This window comes from Hevea brasiliensis, chromosome 8 (assembly GCF_030052815.1).
Source record: "Hevea brasiliensis isolate MT/VB/25A 57/8 chromosome 8, ASM3005281v1, whole genome shotgun sequence".
NCBI classification, from domain to species: Eukaryota; Viridiplantae; Streptophyta; class Magnoliopsida; order Malpighiales; family Euphorbiaceae; genus Hevea; species Hevea brasiliensis.
The window spans coordinates 7,091,581-7,107,954 of record NC_079500.1 but is presented as its reverse complement, the minus strand read 5'-3'; the positions used below and the strand labels follow the sequence as shown (position 1 = coordinate 7,107,954).

The 16,374-nt window shown below is 29.1% G+C and overlaps 2 protein-coding genes across 4 annotated transcripts; both read left to right on the top strand.

Annotated features, from left to right (window-relative positions):
- Positions 1 to 5,438: 5,438 nt before the first annotated feature.
- Positions 5,439 to 9,275, top strand: LOC110672273 (uncharacterized). The gene is made up of 2 exons (XM_021835006.2): positions 5,439 to 5,595; positions 7,516 to 9,275. Exon 2 carries the CDS (start codon positions 7,829 to 7,831, stop codon positions 9,029 to 9,031), a length of 1,203 nt encoding a protein of 400 aa, XP_021690698.1. The 5' UTR covers positions 5,439 to 5,595; positions 7,516 to 7,828; the 3' UTR covers positions 9,032 to 9,275.
- Positions 9,276 to 12,803: 3,528 nt separating this feature from the next.
- On the top strand, positions 12,804 to 15,694 carry LOC110672272 (cytochrome c). Of its 3 annotated transcripts, none has more exons than XM_021835004.2 (4): positions 12,804 to 13,029; positions 13,170 to 13,303; positions 14,031 to 14,135; positions 15,252 to 15,694. In XM_021835004.2, exons 1-3 carry the CDS (start codon positions 12,918 to 12,920, stop codon positions 14,121 to 14,123), a joined length of 339 nt encoding a protein of 112 aa, XP_021690696.1. In that variant the 5' UTR covers positions 12,804 to 12,917; the 3' UTR covers positions 14,124 to 14,135; positions 15,252 to 15,694. The 3 variants fall into 3 exon arrangements, with proteins under 3 accessions (XP_021690696.1, XP_021690695.1, XP_021690694.1); XM_021835003.2 differs by having other exon boundaries at positions 15,207 to 15,694; XM_021835002.2 differs by lacking the exon at positions 15,252 to 15,694 and having other exon boundaries at positions 12,807 to 13,029; positions 14,031 to 14,336.
- Positions 15,695 to 16,374: the final 680 nt, after the last annotated feature.

Below are 16,374 nucleotides of genomic sequence, written 5' to 3'. Positions count from 1 at the left end.
GATTTGACTATTGATTATATTACCTCCCTCATTAATAACGGTTAGTAAGGTTGAGTTTACATGAGTACTCATTAGCTAGCTAGCCCTTCCCTCATTAATAACTGTTAGTGAGGTTGATTTGCTTTGTCGTAGTGTACAACACAGTATTGATCGTGAAATTTTGTGTCATGGTCTAAACTGTGTTCTTAGCAACACTTATATTTTGTGAATTGTGATTCTTAAATGAAATGTGATTTTAAATAAATGATTATTACTAATTTAGAATTATAGAATGTTTATTTAGTTATGGAGATCCTACTTTGTTGTGTTTTGATATATTATACTTTATAATGAGTTTTAAATTTTTAGTTATGTACCACTGAGTGAATTACTCAGCGATGGCTGTTTCATGCTGTCGCAGATAAGGAGAAGGGCAAAGCAGCAGAGTAGCTGCTAGTAGCTGTGGTTAAAGCTATTTTTGAATCTTTTTCGGGTATATTATTTATACCCTTTGTAAATTCATTTTTTATGTAATTTAGTTTATATATATCTAAAAGACAAACGAGCAGTTGTACAAATGAACTTGTAATAATATTTTGTTATCTTTTGAGTTTGTAAATTTGTAAATAAATTTCCATTTTGATTTGTATATGTGATAATCACCATTGCTTAGTTTGGTTGAATGAAATGAGTTTGATTGAGTTGAATTATGGATGATATAACTTTATAAATTAGTTTTTAACAGATTTAGAAGAATTATTTTACTGTTTTTTTAGCCGTAACAACGCAAAATTTTCACAGAATTTTAAAAATGCTTAATTATTTTCAAATAAATTTTATGACATCAAATTGAATCAATTACATTTTAATATTGCTTTTCTCACCACGCTAAACTTAAATAGGAAATTGATACGTTAAAACCCCTTGTAGTATATTTAATAGATTATCGATAAGAGAAGTTTGGTAATTTATTAGGTATATTACGGGGTCATGTTATACCTTATAAAGAGATAATGTGTGACAGCTAAAAACTAAACCAAATCAATAACTCTAAAATGCTAGACAGACTAAAATGACTAACACATTAGGTTAGGGTTTTAGGTTAGTAGCAACGAATTTTCAGTTGGTAAATTTTGCTAAATAGCACAAAGAATGTAGTTGGTCACCAACTCATAAATCAATGCAAAGTTAACAAAAAAAAGACAAAGACGGTACCATTTTAGGATTGGAATAAGCAAATGTGAGACATGAGAAAGAAGAGACAGATACAAAGAGCGAAATCTGGAACTGGGTAGTTCTTAAAAACACAATGAGCCAAGAGATTTTTTGGGTCTATATTAAGACAAGTTGATCTTTTTTTGTTTTTTCCCTTTTAACTGGCCTTTTTCTGTTCTGTTTCTTTCTTTTCTTGGCCTCTATACAGAGAAAGAAAGAAACAAAAAAGGCAAGAAACGCAGTGACCTTCCCTTTTAAGGTCAGAGAAACAAAAGGAACATCAAGTGATGTATTAGTTACAAAAATGGAAGAAACAGAAGAAGCAGAATACAGTACTAGTAAGTAAAGTGGATGTAGACATAAGAGTCTTGTGAATGAATGAAGGAAATGAAGCAGATTTTTACTAAAAAAGAGCAAAGGAGAAGAAAGACACAGTACATGAATGGAGAGTGAAGGTGTGCCAAGTGGCAGCATGTGGCAATTGGAGGTCCCACAGAAGATACTTTCTGACAGTGACAAGAAAAGTTGTTGAGAGGACATGGGCTGGAAGTTGGTTGGTGATAGTTGGATTTATGGGCTCAACCAATCTAAGCTCTTGCTTTTGTACTCAACAACTCCAGATTCCATAACTCATTTTTTGGAATTCTATTGAGTAAATTAATTAAAAAAAAAAGCTTTTTGACCTACTTTTTTCAATTTTTCATATTATTAATAAAAATATAATATGTTATATTATTATAAGTTAAAATTAAAATATATCTAAAATATATATTTTAAAGACTAAAATATAACTAATTTAAAATGTTAAAAATTAAATTATATTTGAACAGTTCATAAATTTCTAATTAAATATTAATTTTTAATAAATCTCAAAATTAAAATTACTAATTTCAAAATAATTTTGATCAAATTGTATTTTGAGACTAATTTTTTTATAATTAATTCAAAACTTTTTTTTATAAATTATTAATGTGGATGAGGTATTTGAGTTATATATAAGACTTTTAAAAATTTATTATCTTCAAGTTAATTTTTGAGGTGAAATTAGATATACTGTATTTTCTCTAAATAGTATCAGAGTCTACTCTACTTTAATGTCGAGTCACTTTCAGATGTGTTTATTTACAAACCTCATGTTTCAGATATTTGCAAACTTTATGTTTCAGATATTTATGTATAAGCGTATATTGTCCCATATTGAGTTAAAATGAGGTATTTGAATTATATATAAGATTTGGATAAATTTCATTTCTTCAATTAGCTTTTGGATAGAATTAGACACGGTCCATTTTCTTTATAAAATTGTACAAAATTATTAAAATGATATTAGAAATTAATTTTCAAAATTTATAAAAAAAATCTTTTTTTTTAATGACACAGTTTTTTAACGTATTGTATGTATATTTAAAAATATTATTAATCAATTTCATACTTTTTATTTTGTTATTAAAAATAATAGCCATGCAACTTTGTAATGAAAAATACAATTAGACAAAATTAATAGGCAATTTTGAAAATATTTAAAAGAAAATACAATATTATTAAAAATAATCCATTTTAATTGTAATTTAATTTCATTTTATTTTATTATTATAATTCATTAAACAAACTCCACATGATCACCTAATTTTAAAATGTATTTTAAAGAAAAAAAAAATGACTAAATGACTAATGACTCAACATCAAAGAAGGTGATTCTTCAATACCCATCTTTTCTTGTTGAGATGACCCCAATTAAATTAATAATTTGCTAAAAATTAAAGATTTATAAAAAAATAATTAACAAATTATGATAAATAAAAAGCTAATTTATTCTAACAAAAAAAAAATCTCAATAAAAAAATAATTTTTAAAACTTTTATAAGAAGCTTTATAATAATAATAGAAAGCTGAAAGGAATTGTACAAGTACATTCTTACTACCTCTTCCATATAACAAAGATAACTTGCCTTGTAAACGAGTAAAAAAATTAATTTTTTTATATTTAAATAATTATTTTATAAATATTAATTTTTTAACAATTTAGAAACAAATTACTTTTTAAAAAGTTAATTGGTGAAGTAAACGCAAGTAAATTATCTTCAAATATATTTTACCATATATAAAATATTTTGAACCAAATAATAAAAAAATAATTAGATATGTTATAAAAATAAATGGAGCCTTGGCCTTCCTAATTTTTTTTTTAAATTACATATATTGTAACTATAATATATTGCTTCTAAAATAATAATGTTGATAATAAAAATAAAAATAAAAATAATTATAATAATGATAATACGTTTATAGAATTGAGATATTATTATTATGCTAAAAAAAATTTATAAGTGAATAAATTAAGAATAAAATTCGTAATAAGATTGCAAATAAATTTTTTTCATACTATTTATTGTTGAAAATTTATAAAAATTCATTTACAGATGATTTTTGTGATTTAAAAGAGCATTATTTTTTAAAAGAGTGTTTTTTTTTTTTTAATGTTATGCATGTAGTGAAGGTAGATTGATAGAAAATATTTAATGTCATATTATCTAACGCTGAAAAATAATTAAAATTTAATTGAGTTATTTAAATACTTAAATATTACAATTTAATAAAAAAATAATGTATACTATTAAGATTATATTTCAAACTTGTATTCAAAGGGAGGAAATTTTGGCTCCCTCCATATTTAGTATTGTATCTGCCCCTTTCACAACACACTCTCATGGGTAAAATATTCTTACAATGTACATTTATGAGTTGTCCCTAAATTCATAGTATCCAAAATTATTTAAGTTTTGAAGTGTGAATGGAATTGAACATTTTAGTCAAAGATGGGTGTGTCATAGGTAATATTAAAAAAAAATAATAAAAAGGAGAAAATAATGTACTATTTGTACATTCAAGTAACTAATTAAATGGCAAAATAATTAACTAAAAGAGGAAAATGTAAATTTGAAATTACTATTACCTACCCATTTAATTTTTCATTATATATGCAAGTAATTTCACTAATTTAATATATTAATGTTTATTAATATACTTATTAGAGCCTAGTCTGACTGATGTGGTGGTTGAAAATATATTTTTTACTTAATGGACTCGGATTCAAGTATTCACTAAGAGATAAAGCGCTCGTAATATGTATTATTTTCATTTACGAGAATCGAATACTCAACCTCACTTAAGTAATAAAAATGCTCAATTCCTCATGTGAAACACCCATTAATTTAATTAATTTACATTTTATTGTGACTATAAAATATTTAAAGTTGTATTTATGGAATGCATATATATTATAAATTTTGGAGCTCTTATCTTTACCAATTATGGCAATGAAGCACATATATCTTATCCTAACAATTGAATAAAAATGGTGTATCCAACTACTTGCTAATTTCACATTTCCATTCATGGAAAAAATAAAAAAACTCTATAAATCATCACATGCATCTTTGCATTTCTTGTGAAATCATCAATAGTCTATATCTCACTTCTTATACTTGCCAAAATACTCTTCACCCCATTAACTATGATACTACCACATTTTGCCCTAATCATTTGACATCTCTATATCAACAAACATCCATTAAATCATTCCATTTATTAATTTTTAAATAAAAAAATTAAAAAAGTGAAGATTTAAATCAAAATCTACTTATATGAATTATATATTTTCAGCCACTAAATTAAATCAGATTAGTTTTAAATTAATTTTATTATCATTATAATTTTATTTTATTAATCAAAATTAGAGTAAATACTTGAAAATAATAATCGAGTTGCGATTTTATAGTATAATTTTTTTAAATAATTTTATAGTGCAATTTAAAATTCAAAGATTTAAATATTTGCATATTCCTTTATTTTCTTTAATAAAAAAAATATTATAATTCTCTAAAAATAAACTAAAAAATATAGAGAAAAAATAATTTTAATTATATTTATTTATGTTTTAGAAAATTAAATAAATTAAGGTAAAATTATTTAACTTACCGTATCTAATTGAACGGAGGGTTTCCCTAACCGCACAACCAATCAAGTTCACTCTCTCTCTCTCTCTCTCTCTCTCTCTCTCTTTAAATTTATTTATTAATTTTCTGTCACAGAAAAAACAGAAAAAAGACGACTCGCTGTAAACGCCACCAAGAAGCGGCCACGTAGGCTCGGAGTAAACCCAAAGCGAAGTCTCATGGCCGAACCTACAGGTGCGGACGACACAGCTGGAGACAGCCTGTCACCAACAAAGTCCCACTCACCTATTCCCCTAACTACGTTCTCTCTCCATCTCCTTCTCTCTGTGTTTCTCTCACATTCTATCTCCCTTTCTTCTCTCTTGTTGAGGTTAGGGTTTTTCGATCTCCTTCTGCGATTCCTGGATTCTACGTCGACGTTCAGCGGATCAAGATTATCTGCTTTGTAAGCTCTCGTTTGATCTGCTTTTTGCTCATTTTCGTTCTTTTTTTGGGTCTATTAATTATTTGATTTTAGGGTTTTTGCATTTTTTATGCGATGTGAGTTTGCTTATAGCTTTTTCTCTTTTTATTTCGTTATGGAATTTTAGTGCATGTTTGTCTATTGGCGATTTGAAGTTTTTATATATTTTCTGGAGCTTTTTGTTAACCATTTATTTAATATTTCTTGTTTTTCGATGTTATATGTATAATTATTTTTTGGTGGATACTTATTTTTTCTCAATGTGTTAATTAGAATGCCTAGATTTGGAATGTTGAATAATGCGAGATAGTAATTTGTGCATTAGTTACCTTTTTGTGCGTGAGTGTGTGTGTGCGTGTGTGTGTGTGCGGTTGCTGAGAAATGGAGGGAAAGTAGAATGAACGAAATTGAAAGTTTCATCATGCAGCTTATGGCTTTTCCTCTAATTCATTGAAAATGGAAGAAAGTAGAGCACTTAAACCTTAAATGGTGCTTATCTAATTTATTTATTTTTATTTATTTTTTGAGTTTACAATATCCGTACCAAGTAGAACATGGAGATTTTTTTTTTTCCATTTTTTTTTGGATTGCTCAATTAGCAACTACTGTTCGGTAATTGGCAACTTGGCAGTTGTGATAATTATCCAGCTATAAATGATCTTATAGTAACTGACCTATATATTTGTTTATTTACTATTCTTTGTTCGTGGCCGTGTTTCCATGTGTACATTTGTTCCAAAGGTGATGTAACAAATAGGAGGGGTTTAGTAACTATACTTTGTGTGTACAGTTGTTCATTGTTATCTAGCAGCTTTGTTTTTCATTTGTAAGCATATCCTTTGCTTTTTTGGTAGTCTTCTAGTTTGAGTAAATATCCGTCGCAATCCACTTTGATTTAATTTTAGTTATTGTGGCGGATGCCGAATATCAAGGAATAGTGCCTCTCTTATGCTACTTGTCTAGAGCACATCAGGTGCTACTTTTTATAATGATCTTATGGTCATTTGCACTACTTATCCTGCATGCAAGGAATGTACATGTGTGTTAAAACTTGCGCGATATGCACCTAACTGACCTTATCATTTGGCAACCTGACCATTGACTGTGCATGCTTATGGAAATGATGTTATAGTTCCCTTTTCTTATCTGATAAGTACATAACAGTTTCCATTTCATTTCTTTACTTCCAAATATATTATATAATTTTTATTTAAAAAATCTTGTACTTTTTACCTTGTTAGGCTTTTTATTCCTTTGATAAATTTCTTTTAAGAGCTACTTGGGAATTTCAAATCAGCAGGCATGAAACTATACCTATAAATAGAGTTCCTTTTGTTCATTTCTTTATGGGTTTGTTTTTTATGGGTGAATGGTGGGTTTGTAGTTTTATAAATTAAAAGGAGAAAAGGGAAACGTTCTTGTGAATTTCATGTAACATTGTGGCTGCCAGGCGCGTACGTGTTGTTGGAATTTGGTTGCTTTGAAATATTATTAGGGTTGTAGTTACAGTTGGTGTATTTATGTGATATATTTCAATGGGATATATATATATATATATATATATATATATATATATATATATATTGAAAAGTTTTAGTTTCTGCCATGCTTGTCTAAGAGTGAATGTAAAGTTAAATTTGTACATTTGAAGATAACAAAGTGTTCTTGCTTCATTTCATGAAAAAGATTCTTACAAGCTACATCATCGTGTGTATATACTTAAATAAAGCTTGACATCTATGCATGCAGCGGTCCTTTTAAATTATTCTCCCAAAAAGTTTCTGTTAATTTTTTTTTTATCTTTTGTTTCTTTTCTTAAAATATTATTAATTAATGGCTCTTTGTTGAATACTTACGTTGTTTTTTGTGTGTTGGATGCTTACCCCTTTTTTTGTGTTATAGGTGTTTGGCTAGGATAACTTACCCAAGCTATATTGCAAATTTGCTTTGGAGTGAACATAGTGGTGTTGGTTTTGGACCATTTGATGTGTGACGACTCGTGTCTTTTCCATCATTGTTTGAGTAAAAGGAAAGGTGCTGTTACTCAGGGAGATTGTGCTTGGTTAGTTCAGTCTGGACAAGCTAAATTTTAGTTTTACTTTGGAAATTACTGTCATTCAAAATTAATCCTGGGAAGGAAGTGTACACACCATCAGAGGAGGATTCCTTGTATCCATGCTGGCAGAGAGCATGCGTGGAATTTGTGCTTCAGGTAATGCCCCTGTCGAGATCTGCTGCCGATGCATTCGGTGTGGTGACAATTTGCCTAGTTGCTCTCTTGATTCTTCTTGGTTTACTTTGCATTGCTTACTCATTTTACTTCCGCTCTCGTGTTCGTAGTCAAGACTTTACTCAACTCACTTATTTTAGCGGTCCTTGGATTATCCGAATCACATTCATTTTGTTTGTAATCTGGTGGGGTTTTGGTGAGATTACACGGTTAAGTTTCTTGAGGCGTGACGGGAGGGTGTTGAATGCCCTAGACTTGAAATGGCAGGAAACTGTTTGCAAAGGCTACATTGTCTCAAATATGGGTTTTGCAGAACCTTGTTTATTCCTTACCCTAGTGTTTCTCCTTCGTGCACCCCTACAGAGGATGGAAACAGGAATTCTAAGTCGAAAATGGAACGGGAGAACTGTAGGATATGTTCTCCTTTATTGCCTTCCCATTTTTGCTCTTCAGCTCTTCATTATTCTAATTGGACCAAAATTGCGTAATAATAAAGGCTCCTTACAAAAATTGCCCCATTATTTTACAAGCACAGCTAGTCCTATGTCAGAAAATGCTGATGCTGCCCTCTGCACTTACCCTTTACTAAATACCATCCTCCTAGGGCTTTTTGCCACCATACTAACTGTCTATCTGTTTTGGCTTGGAAGGCGGATTTTGAAATTGGTCATCAATAAGGGTTTACAGAAGAGAGTCTACACATTAATATTCTCTGTTTCTAGCTTTCTCCCATTAAGGGTTCTTCTACTTGGGCTATCTGTTTTATCTAAACCAGAGGATTTTCTGTTTGAAGCTCTTGCTTTTGCAGCTTTTCTTGCCCTTTTATCTTGTGCTGGGGTTTGTATTTTCATGATTGTGTACTTCCCAATTGCGGATTCTTTGGCCCTGGGGAATCTTCAGGACTTGGAGGCTAGGAGAAGAATCATTGACGAGCACAATGACATCATTTCTCTCATTGCTAACCAAAGTCATCTTGAAGAAAGCAGTTGTTTAAGCCCTGGGAGAAACTCTGATGCCTCAACCAAGCGTGGATCAATTTCCTTTCGAACTTATGAAAGGGATGGGACTTCAACGGGGCCATTTGTGGAACTAAGCCTCTTCTCTCCTAGTCAAGATGCAACCCCACCAGGATCACCTCCACTTCTTGGTTGGCCTATGCGTCCACCAAGGCAAGCACAGGGGTACTAAATGCGGGCAAGGAACTGAGTACTCATGGTGAATATCAATTTTGTGGTAAAGAAAAACTGATTGTAAAGGGTTAGTTTCAATAAGAATTTTTATTCTTGGTTTGTTTTCTAATTTTAGATATGTCGTGGTGGTTTTGGTTAATGAATTTCATGAACCTTTTCTGTTTTTCTTCCTCCTGTAACATTTTGTTCCCAATTTTTCTCTTGCATTTTTTGTTTTAATGAAAGCATATACATTATGATTAGGTGGAGTAAATATGGATGGTGAATGTGGTCCTGCATTTCAAATTTGTTTAGGAATTAATTTATGGTGGTTTGTATACTAATCTTTTGTTGCAATTTATAGGAGCAAGCCTTGGTGCTTGTTTAAGAAGGTTTAGTGTTTAGTGCATATTTGTGCATGCATCCATTTTGCTGGGCTATCTGTGCATATTTTTGCTTAGCTGCACTGCTAATATTATACAGAAGTGATTTTAACCGCTTGATTCTGTCAATATGTAAGATGTTTCACAAGCAACTTTGAAAAGTTTACTTTTCTAAGGATGACATGTTTTATTTTCTTTTTTTTTTAAGAAAAAAGATATTTTCCAAAATTGTGTGCACAGAAACTTTCTGAATGATATGGATGAGGTTTAACTTCTGCTTTATCTACTGAACAGGAACATTTATTGGGTATACTAATAGATAAATATTTAATTTATTATTAATATTTTCTGAATTATAATAATGTGAAATGATTGTATTAATTAATTTATAAATGATATTTAACCTAAATTTCGATGGTAGAACATAAAAGGTGCTAACTAAATAGTTTTTAAGGAGATGTTATTGGTATAAATTATATGAAATTTACACAGTAACATTGTAATCACCTGGATGTCAATGTCTAGCTACACTAAGAAAGCATCAATACGTAAGGTAAAAGACTGATGAGGAAATTTTTTTTTTAAATATATTAATTAGATATTAAAAAATAATTGATAAATTATTATTTAATTTTTATATTTTAATAAAATTAATTAATTAATTTTTATATTTTAAAAAATAAATTATTTAATTTTTATATTTTTTTATTTAATTATTTTTATTAACTAGTAATAATTAAATTACTATTTAATCTTTCCCTACTTTTATTTAACTCTCTTGCTTATTTTTTCTTCTCACATTTACACATTTTTCTTTTTATTTTCTATTTATTTTTATCTTGATAAAAATGATGAAAGCTATCTACACAAAAAAATTAATAAGTTTTCTTAAATTATTTTTAAAAAAATATAAATTTATTAAAAAATATAAATTTATTAAAAAATATAAATTTAGATTTAATATCTATATAGTATAATTTTTATTTTTATTTAAAAATTTATTTTTCAAAATATATTGATTAACTCATCAAATTCACTAAAATAAAAAGATTAAATATATTTTTTTTTAAAAATACGTGGATCAACTAACTAATTTACTTAAAATAAAAAAATTAAATAATAATTTAAATAATATTAATAATGAAAAAATTGATGGAGTGACAATAGTTTAACAACATCAAAATATAAATATTAAATAGTCTATTTTCAAAATAAATCAAGTAATTTATTTCACTAAAATACATAGATAAAATAATATTTTTTTAAAAAATAATTTAAAAATAAATTTAATAAATTTTAATTATAATAATATTAAAATAATAAAACAACTTTTCCCACCGTAAAAGTGATACCTTTTTTTTCCTAAAAAACAATTTTAACCATTTCACTAAAAAACAATTTTAACCATTTCACCTCAATGCCAAATAAATATTACGTTCACAAGAGTATTTGATAGTGAAGTGAGAATAAAATTTTATTTATAAATTTAGCTTTTATTGTTTTAATTATTGTTTGTCGTTTTAATATTTTTGTATTTTTTTTTTAACTTTTGTATATTTATATAAAATTTATTTATTTTTTACATTATTTAATTTTATCTACTAATATTTTTTTATTTTTATTTTAATCTATATATATTTATCAAGATTTCATTTAATTTTTTTGTAATATTTATTTTTGACCCTCCAAAAATAAATATCTAATTCTACCCTCATAGAGTATCCTTATAAAAATACATAGCTTAACTAATCAAGCTATTCAATAGCATACTAAAATCTAAAAAGATGTTAAATGAATGAAAAGATAAACTCTATAAGATTATAGTTAGAGCAGTTATGCTTTTAATGTGGTAGAAATATAAATGTTAATATAGATATGTGATAATACAATAATTTATAAATGAATCATATTTACATATATCATAAATTAAAAATAAAATAATAAATGATTGATTAAAATAATTTAATCATATTCAATGTAAAATATTAAATATTATAATAGAAAAAAATAGTTATATAATTAATTTAAAATCAAGATAAAATTAAAAATTTTAATATAGAAGACTTAATTTTTGGAATGAAAATCCATAGTTTCAAGAAAGAACAAATGAAATGCAATATGAACTAAAACGACGTGGTTTTGAAAGTGTGAGGGAAGGAAAGATGTGGTCTGGCCTGGTCTGGTCTGGTCAGTCTCGTGATAAAAAATTGGGGGAATGAATCTGACCAGCTTGCCTTTCTCTTTTTGCTGCTATTGCCAGCTAAGATTTTACCAGCTTACCTTTCTCCTTTTGCTGCTATTGCCAGCTAAGATTTTGCAACGCTCGTCTCGTCAACCTCAACGGCTGCTCGCTAAACAGGGAAGTGAAAACAAGAAAAGAACCAAATGCTATATATATATATATATATATATATTATTAGTATATGTTCGTACACAACTCAATGTTCCTTAAGTTTAGACAGAAAATCTGAAACTAAATTATGTTTTCACTTAATATGTTAAACCGTAAATTTTTACTTGAAAAATCTGTCCTTTAATCTCAAAAGTTATGATTCTGACAGAGATTTATTTTTGAAGTTTAAGATCTTTGGGAATAATGAGCTGTCCGTGATTACTGTAAAGTGGCTTTCTATGAGGTGAAACTAAAATTTTTTAATCCTGTTTTTGACAGTCAATATCTCTTTTTATATGAGTGGTAATATTTTCTGTGGCTCTGAAAACTCTTCACTAGCATATCATAAACTTTTCTCCTTGGATTTTTTCAATGAGGATAGCACCCCAGTGAGTGTCACTCGCATCAGTCTAGAGCCTTGACCGCTTCTGTTTATCCTTTCTTTTAAGGTGATGCATTTTTTCTGAGCATTCTTGACAATTGATTAGTGTGAGTGGAGAAATGGGAAATAAATCTCCTGATTTAATTGATAATGCCAAAAAATTGCTGTATCTGCTTTACTGATAAGTCATTGTCAGTAAAGTTTAGCAGCTTCTCTATAATGTGTAGTTCTGACTGGTATTTCTTATCTTTGAATTTCATTCTGAAAAAGTTAATGTCAATTTAGGCCAAAAAACTCTTCTTCTCTGATAGCATGATGCTATGGGAGCCCATTATAGTTTGAAAAGTGAATAGGAGAGTCTTGTGGGTCGTCGTAACATCTTTTGAGAATAAGAGTATATCATCAAATAATGTGAGATTTTAAAGAATTAACTTCTGAATAAGTTCAACATAAATTTTAAACACATGTGTATATATATATATAAAAGAGAGATCTTTATTGATATAAGAAAAAAAAGTATAAAGTTTCTCTATTAAGTTTGATTTATTATTATTATTATTATTATTATTATTATTATTTAACCGAGCCGATCAAGGGCAATTCTGCCATTTCAATAATGTACGCGAGCCGCCACCAGAGAGCTGCAGCCTTCGGTCTCTCTCTTAAATTCTAAATAAAAACAAATCGAAATCCTAGCGATAGTCGTTCATTGATCTTGAGTGTACAGAGAAAGGTTCAGAAGAAAGAAATGGCGACATTCGAGCAAGCTCCACCAGGCGATCAAAAGGCCGGAGAGAAGATCTTCAAGACTAAGTGCGCTCAGTGCCACACCGTCGAAAAAGGAGCCGGCCACAAACAAGGTATGTTATATCTATGATTATCTTTCTATTTTGATGGATTTTGTTTTATTCTGGATCAACTGGAGTTTTCATTGATTTTTCGCATATGTATCTGCTTAGAGATGAGGGTCATTTATTGAGTTTTTTTGGGGGATCTGCAGGACCCAATTTGAACGGGCTTTTCGGAAGGCAATCTGGGACAACTGCAGGGTATTCCTACTCTGCAGGTAACAAGAACATGGCTGTGATTTGGGGAGAGAATACTTTGTATGATTACTTGCTTAATCCTAAGAAGGTATATAACCATCATTTCTTTATTCTTTTGTATCCTTTATCCTTTATTAAGTTAATTTTTTGGAAATCAGTATGCTCTTCAACAAGCTAGATCAAATTGTTGGATTATAGGTGTAGTTAGAATCTGTGATGAGGAGAGAAATTTTTTTATTTCCATGGATGGCTAATGATGGAAGTGTTTCATGGTATCAAGCTTTATGTGGTGAAATTTGATTGTCTAGGATTTCCTTCCATATGAATTGTGACTTATGGGTGCAATAAAATTGTTTCCATATTAATGGGTGGGTTCAAGAAATTTTCTTTCACTTTAGTGTTTATTTCATTGGCTATTGTATTATGGTTTGTGCGTGGAACGATTTTATACGTGGATATGAGTTGAGGATAAATTTTTGTCTTATGGGATTTAATTACTAGCACTTAATATTTTAAGCGTAATTATTAAAATAGTTTAAACTTGTTTGCAATCACTCAACTTTCTTGATGTGGACCTGCTTGGCCATTCTGGTATTAAGCATGGCTGAAATGAAATATTGCATTGTTCTGCTATGCTCTGCCAATAATTCATTAAAGTGGTTCAAATCTTTGATTTATTTTTCTTGTTGCACATAAATACACATGGTTAAAAATTAAAATATAAGACTGCTGACTTGACTCATTTTTGTTATCCTTCTGAATCTACTTTTTTGATCACATTCTAATTTCTTCCTTTTGGATTTTGTTTTCTGCAGTACATTCCTGGAACTAAGATGGTCTTCCCTGGATTGAAGAAACCGCAGGAGCGTGCAGATCTCATTGCCTATCTGAAGGAAGCAACTGCTTGATCTTCTTGATTAGTATGGATATTTAACAAATGATGTGACATTATTTAATTGTTCCAAATAATTTATTTTTTCAGAGGAAGAGAAAGCTATCCTCTCCTTGAAATAAGATGGATTAAGGCAAAGAATCTCTTTGTTTTGAGAGTTGAGATGAGTAGGGGAGTTGTAAGACCTTTTTCGTAAGGAATTTCATGAGCTTCTGATGATTTCTTTATAGCCCTTACCATCTATTGAATCTATTCTAATGAAATTTTTATGTAGAATATACATCTATTGTTTTTAATAAAATTTTTATGAAATTCAGCCTTCAGGTTGTTGAAACCCATTCTTATGTTATTTGTCCGTTAATTAGGGAGGGCTAGGGCTATGTTAACTGAAAAAACGAACCAAACTGATCGAATTTGATTTTCAGCCCATTGGTTTGGTTTTGTTAGCGTTTTTAAATTTTTTCAGTTTGGTTTGATAAGGTCAGTAAAAAAAAAAGAATTAACTGAACTGATTAGTTCAGTAGAAAACCTGAATTAACTGAACTGGTTGAAGTTTTCTTACCTGATGAAGCCCTAATTTTTTTTTTTCCCACTCAGTCTGCTCTTTCCCATTTACACTTATGCGATCCCCCCTCTTCTTCTTCTTCTTCTTGCTATTCTTCTTCATTCTCAGAAAGTGATGTGCAGATAAACCTCTCTCTCATCTCTGTTCTCGTTCTCGACTCCACAGACCCATCTCTTGCTGCTTGTTTTCATGGTCCTTGGATCCGCCTCCTCCTTTCTCAGGCTCCTCCCTTGGGCAACTTTGGTGACGGTGCTCAATCTCTATCGAGGGCTGGGAAAACTGTAGTTTTTTTACAGATATTGGTCTGGAAAGCATCTATTTGTTGGGTCTTATGTTGAAGTTTTGAGTATTTGTTGGGTTATTTATTGATTGTTCATTCCCCCATTCTTTTAACCTGAAGTTTGATACTTCTATTATTGAAGTTTGAGTTTCTTTGAATGATGAATTTGATTCTTTTGCTTTGGATTCCTTACCTTTGGCTGTTTGTTTCTTGAGAAAATTTACCCAAATCCTCTTAACTGTTTATTTCTGCAGAAAATGCCCAAAATCAACAAATTCAATTGTATTGAATTTTTTCAGTTTGGTGGTTCATACATGGGCTCGTATTCCTGGAGTTCGGTTTGGAGCCAAACCAACCATCTGTACAGCTATAGGGAGAGCAATGCAATTGAGTATGAAGAGATGATACATCTTTTCTCACATGTGGAACATTAGAGAGTGTTTAGGGTCTGACATTTTGATGGAAACTGAGTGGGGGATGATGATGGCTTTAGGTTTATTTTCCAGGTGTAGGAGTGAAGGGCTTGGTGTAGGTAGATTTTTTTCTTTGGAATCAGGTAATATGAGTTAAATCCTATCAAGGGGATTCCAATATGTCCCCTTCTGTACCTTGTTTCATTTGTCAAATTTGAACCAGGTGAGTCCCATGAACATAATTTTTTTTTTTAATGATGATTTAACAGAGACCTATAGAAGACAATTTGTAAAATAAAGAAAATAATTAATCCATTTTTTTTGTTCTACCTTGTGGTTGAAGACAACCTTTATGACAAAACTCAAGGTTGATTCCTTTCTGTGTTTCTTCTAAGTTTTGAATATGAATTGGCCTTTTGATGCACAAATAATAAAATTTATATGTACCTAAAATTGTATGAGCTTCACTCATAAGCTCAAATGATTATGCAGCACATTGAATTTTGAATGAGTAGGTAATTGTTATTGTCTAATTCATTAATTATTATTCAAATCATTGAATTTCTTTTAAATAAATAAAAAAATATAATATATTTTACACTTATTAATCATAAGATACGAAAATTCTTTTTTTGAAGGGATTGTGCAATTATTTTAAATATTGTAAATAAATTATTTTTGATGAGTCAATAATTTAAGAGTAGCAATTTATTTTTCTAAAAAAAAATAAACAAATTGAGAATAATATCTATTTTTGAATTATTATTATTATTTGCTTCTCTTGTGCATGTGCTACCGTGGAAACACTGTATTCAAAAGGATACGTTATCCTAGTCAACTCCACAGGGGCCATTCCATTTCAATGTTACGGGAGAAGGATTTGAATATATTGTATGCTTTAAAATTATTTAAAAATTTAAATTATACACTATTAATTCAATAATTAAAATTTTTTTAAATAAATATAATTTACTCATTGAGAGACTTAAATAATTTACTTTTATTTCAT

Excerpts from the sequence above, each read along its gene's own strand:
- LOC110672272 (XM_021835004.2), top strand. The coding sequence starts at position 12,918 with ATGGCGACATTCGAGCAAGCTCCACCAGGCGATCAAAAGGCCGGAGAG. Across the intron at positions 13,030-13,169 it reads AGGAGCCGGCCACAAACAAG|GACCCAATTTGAACGGGCTT; the intron begins GTATGTTATATC and ends GGGGATCTGCAG. Across the intron at positions 13,304-14,030 it reads ACTTGCTTAATCCTAAGAAG|TACATTCCTGGAACTAAGAT; the intron begins GTATATAACCAT and ends TGTTTTCTGCAG.
- LOC110672273 (XM_021835006.2), top strand. The coding sequence starts at position 7,829 with ATGCCCCTGTCGAGATCTGCTGCCGATGCATTCGGTGTGGTGACAATT.